The sequence below is a fragment of the Leucopleurus acutus genome, assembly GCF_964270905.1.
Source record: "Leucopleurus acutus genome assembly, chromosome: 17".
Classification (NCBI taxonomy): Eukaryota; Metazoa; Chordata; class Mammalia; order Artiodactyla; family Delphinidae; genus Leucopleurus; species Leucopleurus acutus.
The window spans coordinates 2,660,556-2,682,716 of record NC_139159.1 but is presented as its reverse complement, the minus strand read 5'-3'; the positions used below and the strand labels follow the sequence as shown (position 1 = coordinate 2,682,716).

At 41.8% G+C, this 22,161-nt stretch overlaps 1 protein-coding gene across 3 annotated transcripts in view; it reads left to right on the top strand.

The window, feature by feature from the left end:
• ST18 (ST18 C2H2C-type zinc finger transcription factor) overlaps positions 1–22,161 on the top strand; it is a gene marked incomplete at both ends in the record, with an annotated part of 90,653 nt that overhangs the window by 1,102 nt on the left and 67,390 nt on the right. For all 3 annotated transcript variants that reach the window (XM_082858523.1, XM_082858522.1, XM_082858521.1), the window contains one exon: positions 996–1,026. In XM_082858523.1, coding sequence (XP_082714649.1) covers positions 996–1,026 — 31 coding nt within the window. The remainder of the gene's footprint in view (positions 1–995; positions 1,027–22,161) is intronic.

Here is a 22,161-nt window from a genome sequence, read left to right as displayed (position 1 = left end):
TTTAGTTTAAGTTACTTTAAAAGTAATTACATCATATATCCTAGTATTTGGAATGCAGTTTTGGAAATATCACATTTTTATGCAGCAGACTTCTCCATGGGATACATGTTTTTAAAACAAGGACAGTTTTATCATTATTTAGCATAGGCTCACGTCTGCCATAAACGTCAGCATTCTAGGAACTGTATTTGGATTATTGGAATCTCTTATTCTGACTTCTGAAAGCACAGAACTCTATCATACTTCTAAAATGTGAGTATTTTAAGCTGCCATTCTTTTTGGACTTTGAATCCTTTTGGCACATACATATACACCCTTAAATAGAGCCAAAATGTTCTTTGAGAACTGAGACAACTTTTTCTCGTGCAGCATGAGTCATCTTTAAAACCACCTGTTGTCTCTCTCAGTATGCTGCGTATCCTGGTGTAGGCAGGTATTCATAAACGTGAACTTCTTTAGTTCCCATCATCTCAGAAAAATCAAAGCTCTTTTTTTCTCTAAATATCTTACTTTTAAGAGGATGTTGAAATTAATGTGACTAAAACTTCTCTTTCTACAGGAATGAAATTTATGGAACAGAATCTTAGGATATTTACTAATAAAACTTCGCCAGTTTTATTTAAATGCTTGTTTAATGTCAATAAAAATGTAAACAGGATTCTTTTGAAATTTTTCCTAGAGACAGTAAAATTGATTTAAAAAATAGTTCAAGTCCTGTACTTCTTCAATGAATCTCTAAAGACAGGTATTTGGAAGTCCGGTCCATGACTGTGAAGTCCCAGGGTCACCTGAGGCACTGTTCTGGGCCATGGTCACCTGTCCTCTTGTTTCCAAAGAACCAGAACCAGAAAAGATGAATCGGCCCAGAGGGAAACTGAGTGGGGTCTGCACTAATCATACATTGGTCGTCATCTCTAGACGGTAAAAGGTTTCTGTCATACAGTTTTCAAAATTATAAACTGATTTTCCTTTTCTTTCTTTCTTTTTGTCAATAGCACCAATGGATTCTCTAATCCAGGAGCTCAGGTAAGGGTTGCCCTACTTAACTTTTTGCTAAGATTGATCAACTTTAATTATTAGAATGTTTTGTACTTTTCAAGCCTGGATCCTCATTTTACTGTGAGGAATAAGCCAACAGGCCTATTTCACTTGGCTTCTGTCTCTACCCCAAAGAAACCGAGAAAGGGAAAAACTACTGATTGTCGATCCGAAACAATTCAAGCTAATATTTTGATAACAAAACACAAAAACGCTGTTCTGTAGTGTGGGAAAATCTCCACTTCCTCCTTGGAGGGTGCGCTGCCTCTGTGCACACGCCCGTGTGTGGTTTGTTTTCGTGCTGATGGAAGTAAGGAACTGAGCTCGTCCGAGAACATGAGTGAGGAATAACCCAAGTCCAGAATGCTCCATGTTTCTTTTTAATAATTAGATAATTCTTCTTTAGATTCCACATATAAGTGATATCATATGATATGTCTTTCTCTGCCGGGCTTACTTCACTCAGTGTGATCATCTCTAGGTCCATCCATGTTGCTGTAAATGGCATCATTTCATTCTTTTTTATGGCTGAGAAATATTCCATTGTATCTATGTACCACATCTTCTTTATCCATTCCTCTGTTGATGGACACTTAGGTTGCTTCCATGTCTTGACTTATACAGACAAACTTATTTACAAAACAGAAAGAGAACCACAGACATAGAAAACTCATGGTTACCAAAAGGGAAGGGGGAGGAGGGATAAATTAGGAGTTTGGGATGAACAAATACACACTACTATGTATAAAATAGATCATCAACAAGGACCTACTGTTTAGCACAGGGAACTGTACTCAGTATTTTGTAATAACTCTATAATGGAAAAGAATAAGAAAAGTATGTATATGGTGTGTGTGTGTGTGTATATATATATATATATATATATATATCTGAATTATTGTGCTGTATACCTGAAACTAACACAGCATTGTGAATCAACTGTACTTCAATTTTTGAAAAAATTTAGATAATCCTATCAGATAATCACGTGAATTTTTGACAGTAGACATTTGAGGATAATGAGATGGTGGTGTTTGGGGGGATCTGAGCACTTCCGCCTTAGATACTGTGCTGTGCGCCTCAGGCAATGCTCTGGAAATTCCACCTGACTAGGTTTTGCAGAATAAACTCCAAGTGGGTTTTCTTTCACAGAGTCTTTGCAAGGTATAGCTGTTGGGTTTTTTTAAGTGCATATTTAAAGAAATGCATGCTGCCAGTACATTTTCTGTCCCGATGCTGTTTTGTAGTGAAATGCTGCAGGAGAAAGAGGAAACCCTTGTCTCCTCTCTAGGTTTGCAAGCCCAGAAAGTCCCAGACTCAGGGTCTAATCCACCTTTCTGGAAACAGCGATGGTCTATGTGTTCCTCTGGGAAATGTGTGAAAACTGGAGCGTGTGTAACAGTGTCTGGATGTGTAACAGTGTCTGGCACACCTTGACATTTACGGTGTATGCATTTATGATTTCCATGGTTGTTTTCCAGGCCACTGTGCTCTGTGATTTCCTTTGGAGGGCTAGCTTCGTGCCTTCATTCTGCAAGTTTCGGTTCACCAGCTTAGTGGAACTGGATCTGTCAGAATTGGGTGCAAGCTTTCAGGCTGGTGCTCTTCTCTGTGGAGATGTGTTTGTAGGAAATCCATGGCCCTGCATATGTTGTCGATGGTATCGTTGAGAATATTACATTTTAAACTACTTTTATGAGAGCAGAACACAGATATACCCACACATCGGGACAGGATTAAATGGCCGGAGTGTCTGGCTGCCTTACATTCTTGCTTTTTACATCTACCCTCGTTAACAATTCCTATTTGTTTGGAGACTTGATGTCCTTGTAGAATGACGGAGAGAAGTTGAAAATGCTCAAGGCTCCAGGAGCCTGCCATGTGTGCCTCCCAGAGTGGGTTCCTCGGGCATCCCACAGCTGAAGAACTGTGTTTCCAGTTGGAGTCTTTTTAGGGAATCAAACTATTCAGAGGAGGGAAGAGTCCTTTAGAGTAATGTGTCTTGAAGAATACCTTGAAAAGAAAAAGAGAAATTTGAAGGAATGAATACTTTGTGTGCTTTGGATTAAGGAGAAATATATAATTCATAGAGAAAGAGAAGACATTAGCAGAGAGAAGCAACTTTGAGAGGAAAAATGTTTAATATGACCCTCCTGGAGAAATAGAAGTTACTGTTTAAGCACTTTATTAGCATCAGTAGTTACAATAAAACTAATATTTATTGAGAGCCAGAAGTCCTGAGGGTCCTGGAGCAATCTGTCTCATCAATCCTCCAAGAACCTTAGAAGGTAGAAACTATGATACTTCCAATTCTCAGATGAAGAAAGTGAAAATAAACGGTTTACATAAATAGCCTAAGAGTAAACAACTAGTAAGGAATCCAGACTTCTGACTCGAGCCAGCTTCTCACCCACCAGGCTGAGCTTTCTGTCATGCACAGTTAATACTAATTGTCTAGAATATAAATCAAAACCACGGTCCATTGTTGATGTTCTCAGAACCTGGATTCTTAAAATTCTGCAGTTTAACCCTTATGGTTTATTTTTCAAAGCCTAGTTTTCTGAAATTCAAAAAAAAATACATTTTAATTAAAAATAGCATTTCCTAGTCTCCTAATTCTCTAAAAAAACTTTTTGTCAGATATTTAACTTTACCTAATTTGTCATTAGACCAATTCGGAAAGCTGGTGATAATTGCTGGAAAATCATAAACAAAATGAATTCACCTGATCTTCTTTACTAACAGCGAGTTTATAAAAATTACTGATTATTGCTAATTTGATAATTACTTATCTTCAACAGCCGGATCATGCTTAGGCTAAATAGGTCTCGAGTTGTTTCTTAAATGGTTTAAGTTGACCCAGATATGGACCCTAAATGCCATTCTACATAAATCTTGGAAAAAAATTCTGATTCATATGGAAGGTTTATTTTTAGCGTGTTTTTAATTCTGTCCAACTTCATCCATTTGCTACAACTGTTCCTCCAGTTGATTCTGCAGCTTTGTTGTGGTCCAGAACCCAGCATTTTTGTGCACCTGAATTCTGAGTATCTCAGGAAATGTGGCATATTTTCCTCAGTGTAAAAGTTATGGGTCTTTTGTGGAGAACATTGGCAACTTTATTTAGTTCTTCTTTTTAGAATGCATTGGCCATGTTATTGCTTCCAGAGCTACTACCTATAAAACTACTAATACAAATGAAGCTGATTTAAATATACTGCGTATTGTTCCTGACACTAATAAAAATTGATACTGACATTCTCATCTTCTTACGATACTCTGTCTTCACCATTAAAAAAGCAATTTATAACCCCAGACCCACCGTTAATCACATGCCGTATTAGCATTTCCAGCCTTTTCTCCAGCACAATTCAGGTTACAGGTGGTGCTGAGAAGGCTCTCGTGAGCCCGTCTAAATCATGACCATCGGATTTTCTCTGCTCTTTTCTTTTATTACTATTATCTTTAATCTGATCTGCCTGCAGTTGCATCTACTAATATTGGTAATCGTGTCCTGCGTTGGCAAAGTGTTTTACGCCAGTCCCGGCCCCTCTCCTCTAATTAGGAAAATATATTCCAGCCTCTGAAATGGCTTTCCTATGTGACTCCTTAGAGGCACAAGTGAATTCAAGGCTCTCAATTATATTAGAGGCACATCCCACTGTCCTTTCATGGTCTTCTTGCTGCCTCCCAGTTGGCTTAAGTTTTGTAATAAAATTTTAATTTAGTTTTCTCTTTTTATTTTGTTTTACATAATTTGTTCCTTCATTCAAAACCTTAGCATTTGGTATTTTCTTGTAAGTTTTAAAATACTAAACATTTTATGAGTTCTATAATCGGTAAGCTATAGATTTAATAACAATATTTAATTGACGTGAGAATATTTTGCGACTTACAGATTTAGATGGCTTTCTCTTCTTTCTTCTATGTTATTTCATGCACTAAAGTCTTTATGTCAGTTAAATATTTAATACTTAGTAGTTTTCTTTCCAATTTTTCTTTTTTTCTTGAGACTAAAGTTTCCTTTAATGGTCATGATTTTCTTGGAACTACTTGTTGCACAGAATTTCTGGAGAGGACGTTCAACGGAAGGAAATACAATGAACAGAAACTGATTTCTAAAGTTAAATGTCATAAATCTATTATCCAGGTTAAAGGAAATACGTTGTTTTAATCACAAGGTTGGAGAAAAGAAGGAAGAAACCCTCTTCTTTCCTTTATTGCTGTGATTTCCAAATGCACGGCTCAGTGCATGTTTGGGATATTTAATAACATATCATCTCTATTACGTTCCCATTAGCCATGTGTCTCTCTAAACGTGGCCAAACCTATAACTTAGAATCCAAGGAACTGACACTTTAAAGAAAACCCATTTTCCTAAAACCCCTTTGAGGGGAAGTGAGACTGATAACCAAAGAAGGTGATGATAAGGACTTAACTTGGAAGAGAAGTCTCCAGCGAGGGGGTGCCAGAGGCATCACAGTCCGTCACCCCCCGTCATCCGCCTCCGTGTAAAGGGCAGGGGGCTGGGGTCCAACCTGCAACTCGGGGGCATGAGTAATCCTTCCAGAAATTACTGTACTTACCGGGGTAAGAAAGTGTCTTAAGATATCTTAGGGAGGCTTTCAATAAGAATAAAAATCTGAAAAGAGTTCGTTGTTTAACAAGAAAATTCCCTTAACTGTGTGCCGGCAGTACTTATGGGCCTGCATTTAGCACTGAGCCTGCCATGAGCGGCCTTCAGTAGGTGTCTGTTGAGTGAGGTGTGCAAACAGTGCGCAGGTTCTGATTAGATCCCTACAACCAGCCCTTAGGGTCACTGGGACAAGTGACACTGTCCACAGTTAACTCACAAGCCGGGTTCAGGGAGGTTACGTGCTTTATACACGCAAGGTCTTTGACTAATAAGAGACTGGACCAGAGGCAGAACTTAGGGCCCATCTGTGGTCCAGGGTGCACCCCACACCTCCCCAGACCCACTGCAGCCACTGTATTGTCCTCTGTTACTGCAGACCCTAGCATTCCTTTCTTTCCCCGATAGACTTTACCTTTTAGAGTGGTTTTCGGTTCACAGCAAAACTGAGCAGAACAGACAGAACTTCCCACAGACGCCCGGGCTCCCCCACCATCAGTTTCCCCACTAGGTGTTATGTTCGTTACAACTGATGAACCTGCACTGACACACTGGGATCCTATCTTATCATCCGAGTTCTGGGGGAAATATTTACTTAAACTTCATCAATATATTAATAAATCAAGGTGGAATAGATCAGACCTACAAACTAACCCCAGCACATTTTCTTTCTTTTTTTTCTTTTTAACGTCTTCATTGGAGTATAATTGCTCTACAATGGTGTGTTAGTTTCTGCTGTATAACAAAGTGAATCAGCTATACGCATACATATGTCCCCATATCCCCTCCCTCTTGCGTCTCCCTCCCACCCTCCCTATCCCACCCCTCTAGGTGGTCACAAGGCACCGAGCTGATCTCCCTGCCAGCACATTTTCTTGATTCACGGCACTGCCGATTATAAAGAGGCCGCTGTCCTTTCCTTCTGGACTTTTTATTCCATGAATTAATTATGTGATTTTAAGTCTGTTAAAATACCTGGATTTGATACAAATCTCTGTTCGTTCTAGTTGTTTTTCCTTTCAAAGTGCTACCTCCCAGGTGATGAGCTGTCATGGGCCTTACCCTTCGGAGACTGATTTTACAGAGTGTGAGGTGTGTGTCCTTTCTGCTGTCCACGTGAGGTCAAGGACAGGCATTTAGAACTGGGCCAGCAGTGGGCTCCTGTCGCTTCACAGTTGAGCTTAGAGACTGAATAGCTATGTGTTTTCCAGTTTGCATATATAAAATGATGATTGCATGGGGCAGGCTGCGCCCCATCTTAACTGTATATGTTTTATTTTACATCATAATGCCCGCATTATGATGTGAAACACCATGGGGCTTATACGTAAATATTCAGTGAAGTTTCTCAGAAAAAAAATAAGAACAAGGAAATGCGCTTTCTTTTCTTTACCTTTTCTTTCCATGTTCCAACGTTATCACAAGGATATCGGTGGCCTGTGTCAGCCAACGGTTCTAGGAATCTAAGGCGCAAACATCTCCAGAAATTAGACCTTTTCTAAAACCGTGACACATGGCACCCCTGCAGGCCACACACGAAGATTCACTTCACCATGGTTTTCAGATTTGCAGAGCTCGCCCACAGAGATAATATTTTTATCCATTTAGCTCTGCTTTTCTTGTAACACAAACGAGGAGGAAGACTATCTCCATCTATATTTGTTGCTTCAGCACTTCTTCTGCCCCAGTGTGGGACCACGTACTGCAGTGGAGACAAAATTAGCGCATGGATGTAATAAACCAGGGAAGTATGTGATAACAACACTGTGGGTGACACTGCAGCGGGAGAGGTCCCCTCCCACTCGGAGATCACGTGTCACCGGGAGCCACCCCGGCTGCTCCGAGCATCCCCTGGGCGCTTATTAGAAACGCAGGCTCCCAGGCCCACCCCAGACGGAGTGAACCTGCGTTCTAGCGAGATCTCTGAGCTGTTATCCTGAATATTAAAGTTCCAGAGGCACCCACAAGCTTAGACTTCACTCCATACTTGGAAAAGCTCTTCTCTCCATTGTTAATTTTCATGGCGTGGGTTGGCAGGGAAAGACAAGTGTCTGGGTTTCTTGGGAATTTTCTTGGTCTGTGAATTCTTGGGTTAATGTTAATGACTGTTTGCATTTCTACTTGATGGAGAGAAGCAGAACACTGAACAAACAAAATGTTGACAGTTGTGTAGCAAAAAGCACAAGCCTTGGTCTTTTGAGAGTCTTTGTTTTAACCTCTTGGACGTGTTTGAAATCGACCAAATCTTCCTTAAATATTTTCCACAGATCATTAGAAAGAGAATTCGTGTAAGGATGCGTTGAAACACCACTTTATATGCCTCTACAGTCATCTAGAGTGTGTTCTCAGGCGATGTCATTATTATGTTTCAAACAAAGTCCAGACTCTCCATCGGCTTCCATAGGTCACGTGCCTGCCTTGTCACCTTGATGTGTTGATAACCGACCTGCTGAGGTTCCTTTCAGCCCACCCAGGCACGTCACAGCTTAGGATGTGGTCATGATCTTCTCGCCCTGACGTGCTATGGAGCATCTCTAGCGCAACGTGAAAGTATTGAATTCCATCTCTTGTTTCTCCTTCATCTTCCATGAAGGAACGATTAAGTTGAATCGCCAGGCAGAGCTCTTCATTTCTGCTCTTATCTCTTAGGTAAGCTATACCCACTTGAAGTCCTGTTTCAATTGCCGTGTATGTTTGCAAACATAAGATTTCTGACAACTGTCGTGTTTTTCCTGCTTGAAGTGTGAACTGAGATAAATGTGTCCCACAATGTTGATACATCAACTTCCTACAACCAAAGCGTGTGTGTGCTTTAGTTTTCAGTGTTTCCTCTTCATGGGTGACTTCTCGTAACTCTAACACAAACTTGGACTTTGACGGGTGCGTGTGGTGGCGAGAACATGGGTGAACAGCAGTCCTGGGTTCTGGGGGTCCGGTCAGACCAGCTGTGGGACCTTGGAGACATGTTCAGATGTCACGTCTTTGCCGCCTTCTTGACTAAGGAAACTGTTCCGTACGGCGCTTTCAGTCTTGGCCTCTGGGTTCACCTAACGGCTCCCCCCATCTCCAAGCAGAGCTAAATTGACCTCTGGCTTTATTCAGACGTATCTTCTGATTCGTCTTTGCCACTGAAGCTCTCCTTTGCTACATTTTCACTTGTTTCTTTTCCCCTTGTGTGATCCTTCTCCTTATTTATTTTATCCTCCTTGAAGGAGAAAGTCCTGTTTTCGAATGACCTCCACTTCCAAATGTTCTTCTAATCTCATCACCAGACTGTTTTCTGCAGGAATTCCCAAGCCTAAAGCTACTTCTTATTTTATTTTATTATTTTACTATTTTATTTTATTTTATTTTATATAATGCTTTTTGCATCTCAACTCTGTTACAGTCTGTTCCTGGCAAAATTCTTCCCTTCATCTAATCCCCTATGGGATTTGTACTCATTCTTTAAGGCTAATGACTAATGTCATCTCTGCAATGAGCTGTCTCCATGACCTCCCAGGCTGACTAATACTTTTTTCCATTGTGTCCCCAAAGCATTTCTTTTCTTGTCTGTTTTAAAGCACTTATTACTTTGAATTGTAGCTGTTTTATTACTCATCCATTCATCTGTCCACCCATCCAGAAGAAAGCAGATTCCCTGCCTTCAATTTTAGAATTTGGTTGGGGAGACATCAAAAAAAAGAATAAACTATTTAAAAAACTTTAATTAATCATATAGAATTCTTTCTGATACACCTTAAACTTTTTAAAGACAAGAAATCTATTTTATTCACCATTGTATCCCTAGTACGTGATGTTACTTGAGATATCTTGTTTTACATTGTCTACCAATATTTGTTTTGAGAATAATATAGTTAGAAACTCACTGCCAAGGAACTTCTATTTAACATATTGATTCTCTTTATCTTTTTATAATGCCTGTAACCTCTTTCCTTCCAGTGCTTAGATTCTTCCCCTACGTCTGTCCCTTTAAAGTCTAGACTGTTTAGTCAACAAAGCTTCTGCCGGGCCCTTGACTACAAACCATGCTACTCTTGCTATAATAATCATTTCTAATTTAATTTTTCTACCATCAATACGTGTCTTCCTCTACAACATAAAAATGAGGTACTCTTAATTCTGTTAACTTCTCCCTTAGTTTCACTTGGTCATTTTCAGTCCAGAAAAGAAATCACAACTAGAACAGAAGTGCCTACTGCCCATTTCTGAGTTGCTTGTAGGAAGGTATCAGCCAGTGAGTCTGTGGACAGGAGACCCTGAGGCCACAGGTCAGCAGGTGAAGCCGCCGCTGCTGGACGTGTGAACACTTGGGAGAAACTGGGGGCCAGGACATCTGATCCTTAAAAGTCCTCACCGTGGTCCCTACCTGAGGTCGGGGGCGCATCCCCACCTGTGGGATCTTCTCGTGAGGTGAGGATGTTGTCCAGGGCTGGGGCAATAAAACTTGTAGGGAAATGACGGCACACGTCCGGGGGTGCCGCGGAGTAGACTCTGCTCTTCCCGGTGCCCCGTGAGAGCTGAGGGAGTTCAGACCCCTCTGCCCTCGAAGGGTCTGTGGAAATTGCTCCAGAGCCTCTGACGACCCATGTCCTTGGAGGTGGAGGCCGACACAGGGCCTGCCGTCTGTCCTGGGATCAGGGAGCTCCGCGTTTATTGTACGGGAGGCTTATTGTACAAGAGCACAGTGACATGAGCAGTGAATTCCGGCCAGGTTTTGACCTGCGTTGGGAGGGTGAGAACGTGTCCACCCAGGGAACTCCTACGGGCAGGAAACAGGCACTCGGTTAAACCAGATTTAACCAAGGCAGACTCTTCCAGCGGCCTGGTTCTGGGCCAGCCGGGGGTTTGGGTGGCAGGGAGTCAAGGGGGAGGGACAGATGAGAACAGAGGGGGTCCCTTGAGTGTAGATGAAGGCCAGTTCCCTCCAGGACTTCAAACCCACTTCCTCAACAAGATGGCCCCATGTTTTTTTAAAAGCAATGAAAAATCATGTACCAATAGAAAGCCTGGACTCTGAGATCCCAGTGTCTTCCATTTTGTCCCTCAGTGAATTAAGCTTTGATGTCCAGTTTATTTTTACACCTAAAACAGATGCAGGACAATTTCTTGACAACACTGTAGACCAAGCCTGCACACAGGTTTCTAACTTCATGATTCCTACTAACCGTGGAAACATTTCGAAAACAATGACTTACAGGATAGCTCCCAGCCGGCATGGGTGTGGAGCGGTAAAACGGGGTCCCGAGCACTTCTGGGCCCAGAAGCACTGCTGTGTCTCAGGGGCCACTGTCCGCGTCGTCTCGAGGAGTGAACTCTGGCTCGGAAGCGGGTTCCTGTCGCTTCGGTGTTCTCAGGGAAGCAGTCGTACAGTATTCTGAATGAGAATATGAATTTTTAAAAAAGGTTACATGATGGAATAGTAAACTACAAGGCAGGCACGGGCAAAGTAGTCACGCCGCCCTGCACCCACCGGTGAATGGGAGTAAGGGCATCCCGTGAGCGGTCCAGGAGGACGGCCGCCTGCCGGGTCCGGAGGTGGCGGAACCATGTTGGGGCCGAGCCTGCCTGACTTGGCGGGGCCTGGGGATAGAGGTGGGCCAGGAGGGGGCGTCCTCAGGAGCTCTGATGGGAAGGATGGCACGGATACGCTTAAGGGGTGACTTACGGGAAGTGACGTGTGGATTTGCAGGTTTCATGGAGAAGCCTGAGAGCATCTAGATCAGGAAGAGCCCTTAAAAGCGAGTTATTTCTGATTCAGTTGGTTACTTGGCTGCCACAACGCCGCACAGATTTGTGTGTGTACATATATATATATACTTACACATACACATGTGTAGCCAGATGACACACACATTTATATACACGTCATTTTAATAATATAGCAAAGGAGGTGATCCCGACTAATTCAGCACTCACTTGACTATTTTAACAGTTGATCCCCCTTTTAAATATTTCTCCGGCATGACAGCAAGTTCTGTGAAATGGTTCATAATGTGTCTTGGTGAAGTCGAGAAGGATGAATGGAAGCCGTCCAAATATCAGACCGAAGACCTTGTGTAGATCTGTAGGTTTCTAGTTTTTTTAGTTCAGGGAACTGAGATTTATGGACCAAGTATCTGCATTCATGTAAATGTCAGGAAATAAAATCGGCATTTATGACAGTAGTCATAAAAGAGCCACATGGTCTTAAAGAGTCTCTTGTCGTCGTCATGTTAAAAGCCAAAACATCGCCGTCCTAGTTGATGGAGCTGTGTCTCTGTGTCTGTGTGTGTGCCTGGTCTATTTTGTTTTCCCTCAGTGGGTGTACCTCTCCCTCATGTTGGTTGCTCTCAGTGTCTATTTCTGCTGGTCTTTCTTTGACACTGTGCCCACGGCACACGAGGACACACACACACACACACACACACACACACACACACACTTAGTTTCTGCCCCTCCTCCCAGCCTCCCTGCCTCCGTTCACTGACTCTTCCGCCTAACACTCTCTCCCTCTCTCTCACTTTCCTTCTTTTCATATTATCTTTCCTTCTTCTGCAAATTTCTACTCTAAATATTTCTACTAGACCCCATGCACACACACTCAAAACTGAGAAAACCATTCTTTTGAACACTGAGAAATATCTGTAGTAGAAACCACAACAGGAATGGCCAGAGAAAGAAATTAATGAATAATGAAAAAGGTCAACATTGATGAACTCTGTTCTAGGTGACAGAAATAATGTGGCTCTCCTTCTTACTACAAAAATAATCAAATGTAAAGACTACCTGACAAAAGTATTTGTACATAAATTTCATCTAAAGAAGTGGATTCGTTATATTTTAAAGAGAATGAAGCCACTATGTTAGTTTCTAATATGCAAAATATGGTTATAATTATCTATTGCATGTAAAAACATGTTATTCTTACATCAAATTTTTAAGCATATGAAGCCTTACTCTGTGTCATTCTCAACAACCCTTCAGAGCCTGCTCCTTAGAAAGAGTTCACATCTGCACATCTTGGGAAAAAGAAAAAATAAATACATGTTCACGGTAGAGAACAGAGGACACCTGTACTTTACTCATTACGGTGCTAAATAGCTGGTACTTTATGCTTCCTGGTCTTCATTTAAAGCTACCCAATGTACTCGGTTTTATCTCTGTGGCCCTGATGCGAGTGTTTCCAGGAGTGAATGACCCACGGTAAAAAAGAAGCTGCAAACCCCATCCCTAGTCCGTGGTGTTTACTTTGTGAATGAATGAGGTCGTTTTCATTTCCTAAGGATGTGTCTGTGCCACCAACATAAACAGGACCTTGGTATCTGATAGCTTTGGACCTGGTGCATAGTAGTGTCTTTTATAAGGAGCCCACCATAAACTTTTTTCCGCCTGAGTTGTCTGGCTGATTCACAGGATCCTGAGTTTATTCACATGATCGTGAATGAAATATCAATTACCTTTATTACTTTGGTTCAAGAGTAACTTGTGGAGCAGACTTTTTCCGTGTGACTTTTACAGTCACTGTCACGTACTCTGTCTGATGTTGCCAATCAAAGATGAGGGTTGAGGGCTTCCCTGGTGGCGCAGTGGTTGAGAGTCCGCCTGCCGATGCAGGGGACACGGGTTCGTGCCCCGGTCCGGGAGGATCCCACGTGCCGCAGAGCGGCTGGGCCTGTGAGCCATGGCCGCTGAGCCTGCGCGTCCGGAGCCTGTGCTCCGCAACAGGAGAGGCCACGACAGTGAGAGGCCCGCATACCGCCAAAAAAAAAAAAAAAAGATGAGGGTTGAAATGGCCTTTCTGAACTGAAATTGTTGCCTGTGCCTGGATCCTGGTCCAGCGTTCTAGTCAACAACCTCTGTAAAAACTTAACCTTCTCGTTCTGATTACCAAATAATCAGATTATTCAAATTCACTTTGAATTCCAAGTTTTATGATGAAGTTAAGTGTGTCTTCTTTCCTTGGAAGTGTGCGTGGAAGGTTTCTGGTCCTCGTCCAACTGTAGAAAGTGCTCGCACGATGCCTACATGATTGTAACCAATGCTCTGTGACCTCCAGGAAGGCCCTGAGTTACACACACGCACATGCATAAAGTACAAATCAGTGTCATAAGGTATAAGGCCAGGGAGGATGTGGAACATCAGTCTCCTGCACGTCTCCAAACAAGATGAGGTGGGATGCTGATGAAATGGCAGGGTGAGCGAAGCATTTCATTCATGGGGGGGACGTGGGAATAGCGTGAAGATACTGGCATTTAAGATTTCTCTTTCTTTCAAATTTGGGACTTACAACCCTTTCCCCAGGGACGAGCTGAGCTGGTTCCTCCACAGCAAGCGGGGGCGGGGCAGGGAACCTGGCAGCCGGCAGCCTGTCCATCCAGCCTAGGGAGCAAGGGCACCCCCAGCCCCTGCTGACAGCACCCAAGCCTCTTGCTTTTTTTTTTAATCGAAGTAGAGTTAGTTTACAATGTCACTTGAGTTTTAGGTGTACAGCAAAGTGATTCCGTTATACATATATGGTTTTTTTCAGATTCTTTTCCCTTATAGGTTATTACAAAATATTGAGTGTATTTCCCTGTGCTATACAGTAGGTCCTTGTTGGTCCTTTTTTTAATTTAACCATTTTTGCAATCATATTGTGCTAATAGAATTTCTGCTGGTAGCTCAATTGCTACCTAAAATTATGTAAAATACTGTGCCAGGGAAATTAGACGGGATTGCTTTAATTTCTTCTAAAACTAGGTATTTGTGAATACGCACAAAAATGAATGTATATGGTCTTATCGTATACTAACATGTTACACAAAGATAAAGCACAGTATTTTTATCCTCATTATCATGGAATTTCACCACTCTCATTATTTTATTTTATCTTAATTTTTGGATAAGAATACAAACTTTAAGTAAAAAAAAAATTTCAGATTATTGCCTAATTCATTAAAGTGAAAAGAGTAACTTTGAACTCAGTTCTACAAATGCATTTAACTTTAATTGTCAAGATGCTATTATTACTCAACCGCATTTAATTTTTTTAGCAGATGCAATCTATAGTAAAATACTTATCAGAGCAACTAAGATGATGCAATAATCATTTAGAGTTTTTTTTTAAAGTAAGTCCATTTTAGTTATCTTCTCCTCAAATACGATTTTTTGTTAAGGCAAACATTCATGAACTCCGCGAATTTCATTTTTATATTTCTTCATGATCAAAATAAGATCATTGTTTAATTTTTCATAATACTTTTAGTTTTATAGTGCTATTTGACAAAGTTAATATAAAACCATATATATCTTATTGTTTTATATACTTTAGAACATATATTTGAAGTATTACTCAGTAAATTAAAAAAAACAAACAGTGTGGCTTTAATGAAGCCAAATTTGCTAGCAAACAACAAACGAATCTCCTTTTGTGTTTAAATTCTTTGTGAATTCTTTTGGTATCCTGATTCTAAAATCCGCATAATAACCACCTCTTACTGTCTTTACTTTCTAATTTTATCTTAATAGATCCAACTTCTCTTCTTTCGGGGAAATCCCTATGACCTATCATGTTATGTTTCTGAAGAGACCAATGAGCTATTTATGTATTGCATGGCTAAGCTGTGGCTATACATTAGTGAATCAATTAGTCAATCTATAGGCAATTACAAGGAACTTGGCAATTCCACATTATTTCACTGAGATGCATCCTTTTCCTTTGGGTATAAATTGGAAGACATTTATATCTTGTTAGACTGTATTCCAAATTTTGGTGTATTCATTTGTGTTTTAGTTGATGATTAAATATTGTTTCTTTTAAAATTTTGATTCATGTGAGGATTGAACTGTCTTTAAAACTGACTGATCGTTCTGCCTTCTTGGAGAGCAGAGTTTGGGAATGACCAGTTGGTCATTTGGTCAATCCTTGTGTGGGCCAAGTAGGATTTCCTGAGTTATCTGCTCCTGTTAACTTAATTCCCCCTACCCCGCATACAAAAGCTGGTGTGGATCTGTGACCTTTTGTTCCAAGGGGGTGGGCAGCCACGTGGTCCGAACAGTCAAGGGGTAGCTTTCTCATGACTCTCCTGGGGAGAGGCAATTGCATCCAAGTCATCTTTATACACTTGCATCTGGGTGGAGTTCAACTTCCGGGCACAGTTACCAAGCTTTACAGATGCCCAGGAGATAAGAAATGAACAAGAAGCAGTCTCCGTTCCCTTGTAGATGGTTCCAGTTTCCTGGGAGAGACAACGACCATTCAGAGGGCTAAGTTTTATAATCATGGAAAATGCCAAACCCACAGGGGTGTAAAAAGGATGTGTTCTGACAGCGTTACCAGAATGACATCCCAGAGGGAGGTGTGTCTGGCCAGTGAGGGTGTGAAAAGGCGGTGGGGCAGCAGGAGGTTTCAGGGAGTCTTCTTAGCTCCTTCCACTGTTACTCAGGATTCAGAGCAAGTTTTATTATTATTATTATTATTGCAATGTGGCTTTTAATGGCTCGACTATTTTATGAAAAATCTGTTGTGGATGTTATGCAATTAATTTATCACTCATAAAACTTAATCCCAATTAAATGAGGAAAAAGCATCTATTAGCTCTGGCCTTGTGGGAAAAAAAATTCTCCCCTCTTAACAACCTGATATTATCAAATAACCTTGCCAATGGAGTCAGTGTTCCATGACAGCAAACCAACCATCAATAGATAGCAACGCTGAATGGATGACATGAGTCATAGGAGAAGCTTAATTATAGGTTTACTGCGGGTGCACCGCTCAGCTCTGTAAACACGAGCTCAGGCACAAGTTTCTCCGATGCGGCTGAGAGAGCTGGGCGTGGATTCAGGGACCATCCTCCAAGAAAGAACAGTGTCTCAGAGTCTTGTCTGTGTAAGAGTCCATTTGTCACTTGCGGTGGCCTGTAACTCTTGGGAATCAGGAGGCCCGTATCCAATGAACAAGGGCTTAGCTTTCCCGCAGGGGGTCTCATGATTTCGTAAAAGCTGGTCCAGTAGCCGCGAGAGGACAGGGCAGAGTGGGAAGCAGACTGTGGTGCGTTGCTGCGGAAGCCTAGGCCGTTCCTCCTGGGCGCTCTCTTCCATCCTTGGAAGGAGGCCCGCCCTCCTTGCCAAGCACCTCTGCTCCTCTAGGCGGCTTACCTGGCAGTGGAGGGGAGACCCTCGTCCCTAAGGGAGCTGAGCCTTGCTCACCATGACCTTCAGATTCTCTGGCTGCCGTGCATGCTGATTGGCTATCAAGGCTAGGCCAGGAAGAACCAGGAGACGCCTCAGTGGTCACTCAAGGGCCAGATGTGTTCTCTGTTCCCCTAACGTAACAGCAGCCTTGCTGCTCCCAACGGCCAGGGTCCGTTACTCCCGCCAGGATGGTGACTCTCTCCCTGGCCTGCTGGTCTCCCAGCCCAAGAAGCCCAAGTGACCAAGAGGCAGGCAGAGCTGCAAGTTTGATTGGACTCTTATGTGTCCCCTGGTAGAAGCACTCCCTTAGGGGACCAGGATCTTTAGACCCACGGAGGGTAGATTTGGGGTGAGGGCTGTACAGATCCTTCAAGCTGGTCATTGGGAGTCATGGTAAACCAAACCATTCCTAATTCCTGTTAGTTCCTGGGCCCATATATTCAGACTGTGGAGGGCGTGGCATGACGTAATGATCGTCAAGCGTGCGTATTGGCCCCAAAGAAGGCACGCCCTCCTTCAAGCCAGCATCTCAGCTGTGCCTTCGAGAGGTTGTTCTATCGCCCCATCAGGACTGCAGTTTCCAGGATGTGCGATAAGTGATGCCAACGGTGTATCCACTTATTCTCTTCCCATGGTCGTCTTCCCAACTGGGTCTCTTGGTCCGTGAGACGTGTGAGAATTCTCGTTGATGGAACATTCAGATATCAGTACCGTCTGAGGCAATGAAGACGGGCCAGGCAAATCCATACCCAGAATGTGTGTTAATTCCAGTCAAGGTGAATTGCTGCCCCTTCCACAGTGAAAAGTCCAGCGGCTGGTTGGCCTCAAGAGATGGTGTCCTGTTGGGAGGTTGGCATTTATCTCTTCTGCTGACAGATTGGACGATGGGCTGAGAGAGTAGCTAAAGCGGTCTTAGTGGGAGCCCTGCTATGGGGCCTGTACTGCCCCTCCGTCCCTGCCCTGATGTCTCCTCCACTATCAACTCCAGCGTAGGAAAGTCGAAGGCAGAGGCTAGCTGACTTCTCCTGACCAGGACACTCTGTCTGGTTGGTGGTTGAATGCTTCTTCCCGGGTATGCGCTCTCTGGTGGGTGTCATCATGCAAGGAAAGACCTTCTCATCTCATACTAACTGTCACAGCTCCACCCTCAGGCGTCTTCCTTAGATCCCTCGACCCTGATCTTCTAGGTAAACCGTTCACGTCCTTGTCCCTGCTTGATGTCATGACTTAGTAGGTCCAATAGAAACCAGTTCCTAATGGTCAGCTCTGGCCTCCCGGTCAGGGATTCTATCTCTAGAATGTAGTAGTGTAGTTCTTTGCCACAAATGACGTGGCCTTGCTCCAGAAACCTGTGTCTCTGGGTCGTGATCCTTCCATGAGATCTTGCCACAAACTCTGTGAGCATCTTTTCCTTTGACCACAGATGCCTACAGACATACCATAGGCTCTACCAGGTTTTATGTCCAACCAGCGAGGCTGTCCTCAGTGCAGCCGGGACCTGCTCTGTAGCCCTGTCCAGGCTGGCCACCTTCCTTGTCACCCAAGCATGGATCAGCGCAGTAGGCCCAGGTGTGGAGTGTGCGGTCCCCAGAACCTAATCAGGCAGTCTGGCATTGTGCTTCCTTCTCAGTGGTGGGAAGAGTAGATGCAATGCTTTGTCCTTTATTATCACTGGGGACACCTGAAATGTCCTGGGCCACTGAGCCCTCAGAGTGTCACTGATATGATGTGCCCCTGAATCTTTGTCGGTTTATCTTCTACCCTCTGGGGCACAGATGTCTTCCCAGAGCTTCTAAAATACTTGCCACTTCTTGCTTATCTGTTCTCATCAACACGATGTCATCAACCTCATCTACCCACGTGATGATCTGTGGGACGCACGGATCACCCAGGCCCCTTCAGACTGTATTACGGCGGAGGGCAGCTGGATTTGCACACACCTCAGCAGGACTGTGGATCTGCCCTCTTTTCTATGTTACTGGAATGCTAACACTCCTGGTTTCGCTCTCTGATGGAGATGGAAAAGGATGTAATTGCCATGTCGGTGACCGCAAAGCACGTAGTTGAGTCTCTGTTAATCTGCAAAGCAAAGATCCCGTATTTCGGTCTAGCAACTGCAGTTAGAAGTATTATTTGCCTGGGTTTGTAGTTGCCCGCTGTTAACCCCCAGGATCAGTCTTACTAGAGTCTGCACTGGTGAATTTCAGGGAGAAATGTAGGGACCACCAGCCATGCATCCTCTAAGTGTTAAGGGAGGCACTAATCATTGTCATTTCTTCTAGAATATGATGTTTGGGTTTGCTATTTTGATAATGGGAAGGAGAAGTTTTAAAAGATTCCACTTATAATTCCACTTTGTCAACAAGTGAGTTATGTTTTTGCATTTACCCGGAGAGGAAAGAGCCTGAGCACCTCTTCACTTGGGTATCAGTTCTTTTGCGATGTGCCTGCCATGTCTTTGCCCGCTTTTTAAATTGATTGTCATTTTCTTATTTATTTGGAAGAATTCTTTCCCTTATTGGCCTTTTAATAACTGTTTTGAGGAGTGTAACACACCTGTAGAAGCACGTACTTATCTTAAGGGTAATGCTCAACGAATCTTCACGACCTGAACAAGCTCATGTAAACAGATCAAGAAACAGAATATTGATAGAAAGCTCTCCTTCCTGGCTGGTATCTTTTGATGAATAAAGGTTCTTAAGATTAAGGTGTTCTAATTTATCAGTCTTTTCCTTTAAATTAGTGCTTTTTGTAAACTGCTTAAGTCTTTGCCAAGGTCATGAAGGTATATCCTCACATTTTTTTCTAGAAGTTTTATTGTTTTCTAGTGCATGGTTTAAATCCATAATCCTTTGGGAATTGTTTGTTGTAGATACCATCAAGTAGAATCAGGCCTTTTTTTTTTTTCAGATAAATATCCAATTGACCCAATGCCAGTCACTGAAGAAAGAGCCCTTTCCCCAGTGACACCTTTGCCATAAATTGACCATATATGTGTGATGGCTTATGATAAACTTTGACACCCAAGGTGCTTTTTGCTACTCTTGGTTCTTTTCATTCCCATTCAAACTTTAGAGTTAGCTTGTTAATTTCTAAAAAAAAAATTCTTCATGGGATTTTGTTTGGGATTGCATTAAATCTAGTAGATAAATTTAGGGAGAATTGAAATCTTGCAGTACTGAGTCTTTTATTCCATGAACATTTTTTATTTCTTCATTTATTAAGATCGTCTTTAATTTTCTCAAAATGTTATTTGTTTTTTATAAGTTTTACATGTCTTGTGTTAGATTTATTCCTCAGTATTTCATATTTCTATGCATCATAAATGGTTTTATTTTAAATTTTTTTCTAATGTTTTTATCACTGGTTTATAGAAGTTCAGATCATTTCTAATAGTGACTTCAGTGAAGTTGCTTCCTTATTTTAATATTTTATCTGTAGATTCTTTGGGGTCTTCCTCAAATACAGTCATGTCTCTGAAAATAATAATAGTATAATTTTTTTTCTTTTTCAGTCATCATACCTTTGTTTTTTCCTGCCAGTCTTTTTAATTCAAATTCATACTTCCTGGTCCCTTCCCATGAATCTGTGGTATTCTGCCTAATTAGAAGAAATCAGTAGGAATACCCACTATGAATTTTCCATGGAAATGTTGGAGCAAGTTTCCTTGGACTCAGGGATTTATAACTTCCATTTGTTTTTCTGTTTTATTCTTTTTGGAGGATGTACCCAAAATGTATCTATTGCTGAACCTACATTTTTAAATTAATTTTTATTGGAGTATAGTTGATTTACAATGCTGTGTTAGTTTCTGCTGTACAGCAAAGTGATTCAGTTGTACATATGCATATATCCACTCTTTTTAGATTCTGTTCCCATATATGAACCTACATTTTTAATTGTGTTACGTATCTTCTGGTAACTTGCACTGAGGATTTATTGCTGTGGAAAGTGGAAAATAAGCTGGAAAATTGTTCTAGGGTCCAGTGTTCATTGTACAGATTTGGGGGGATTCACAGTTCCCCACTTTATTGTACTTTCTCCCGAAACCTGAAAGGTCAGTGAATTTGACTTCTAAACACCTCCAGCAATGAGATTCCCATTAGCGTTATTGACTGTTGTTTTCCTCCATCACTTTTTGAATAAAATTTCAGCCATATGTTGTCATCAAAGGGAGTACCGTTTCCAATTAGAATTCGAGTTTCTAAATGGAAGCATTTTTCACATAGGTAACCAAAAATTTCAGGTAAAACTACAGATCCTTTAAAGATGTTTTAATAAAATCAAAACTGCAGATATGAAATATGGCACTGAAAGGTATTTGGCTCATTGGCAATGTCCCCTGGAGGACTCTGAATGTTTAAAGCAACAGTTTGATTGAATAGAACAATAAATGCAGGCTCAGTGTGCTTTCCCCCTTCTTTCTCATCTACTAGAAAAATATAGATAATAGAGCTCATTTATTTCCTTAACATTTCAGAGCTCCACAGATGGGAAAACACAACCCAGTGGAAATTATTTCTGGCAACCTTGAGAAGATATGTTAGCATTTTGTGGCATTTCTTTCAGTGACATGTAAAGCCTGGCTTTCCCTCATTGCAGTGTCACAGTGAAGTGTCACAATAAAGCCAAAATAGTGTGCCCTCAGGGAAAATGCGGGAAAGGGACCATTTTCCATGCACACACAAAGGGTAATATTTATTATAAAGCCTTCCATTTTAGCTCCAAATGCTGCCTGGGCCATAGCTACTTTGCAGTGGAGAAACGCACAGAAAGGGAGATTTCAAGCAAATGTTATGTATAAATCTAATGTGATTTATGTGAATACAAATACCGTGTTTAAAAGTAGAATGCCTTTATGGACACACAAGCTCGGAGAGTCTGTGCAGGTGACGCTCAGCCTGGTTTTGGTGGAGTCCAAGGTGCAGAGAGTCAGAACCAGGAGTCCGAACAGCCCTGTCCTGACCTATTTTTCTCGCTCGCAGCACAGATGTCACCTTCTTTACATACAACATGTGCTAACATGGGAATTATTATCCGCCTTTGTTGGCTAAGGAATTTTGTGTTCCAAAAGAGTCAATTATTCATTACAGATGACACAGCCAATGTTATTTAGGGAACTTCATACACAGTGTCAAATACAGTAATTTATTTGAAGCTAAATTTGTTTGTTTCTTTTTTCATTTTTTTAATTTAATTTTTTTATACAGCAGATTCTTATTAGTCATCTATTTTATACATATTAGTGTATATATGTACTTTCGATAAAACCTCAACATCCTTTTCATCCTTCCTTCCACAAGTTATTATTTGGACCCAAATACTGAATTTGATTT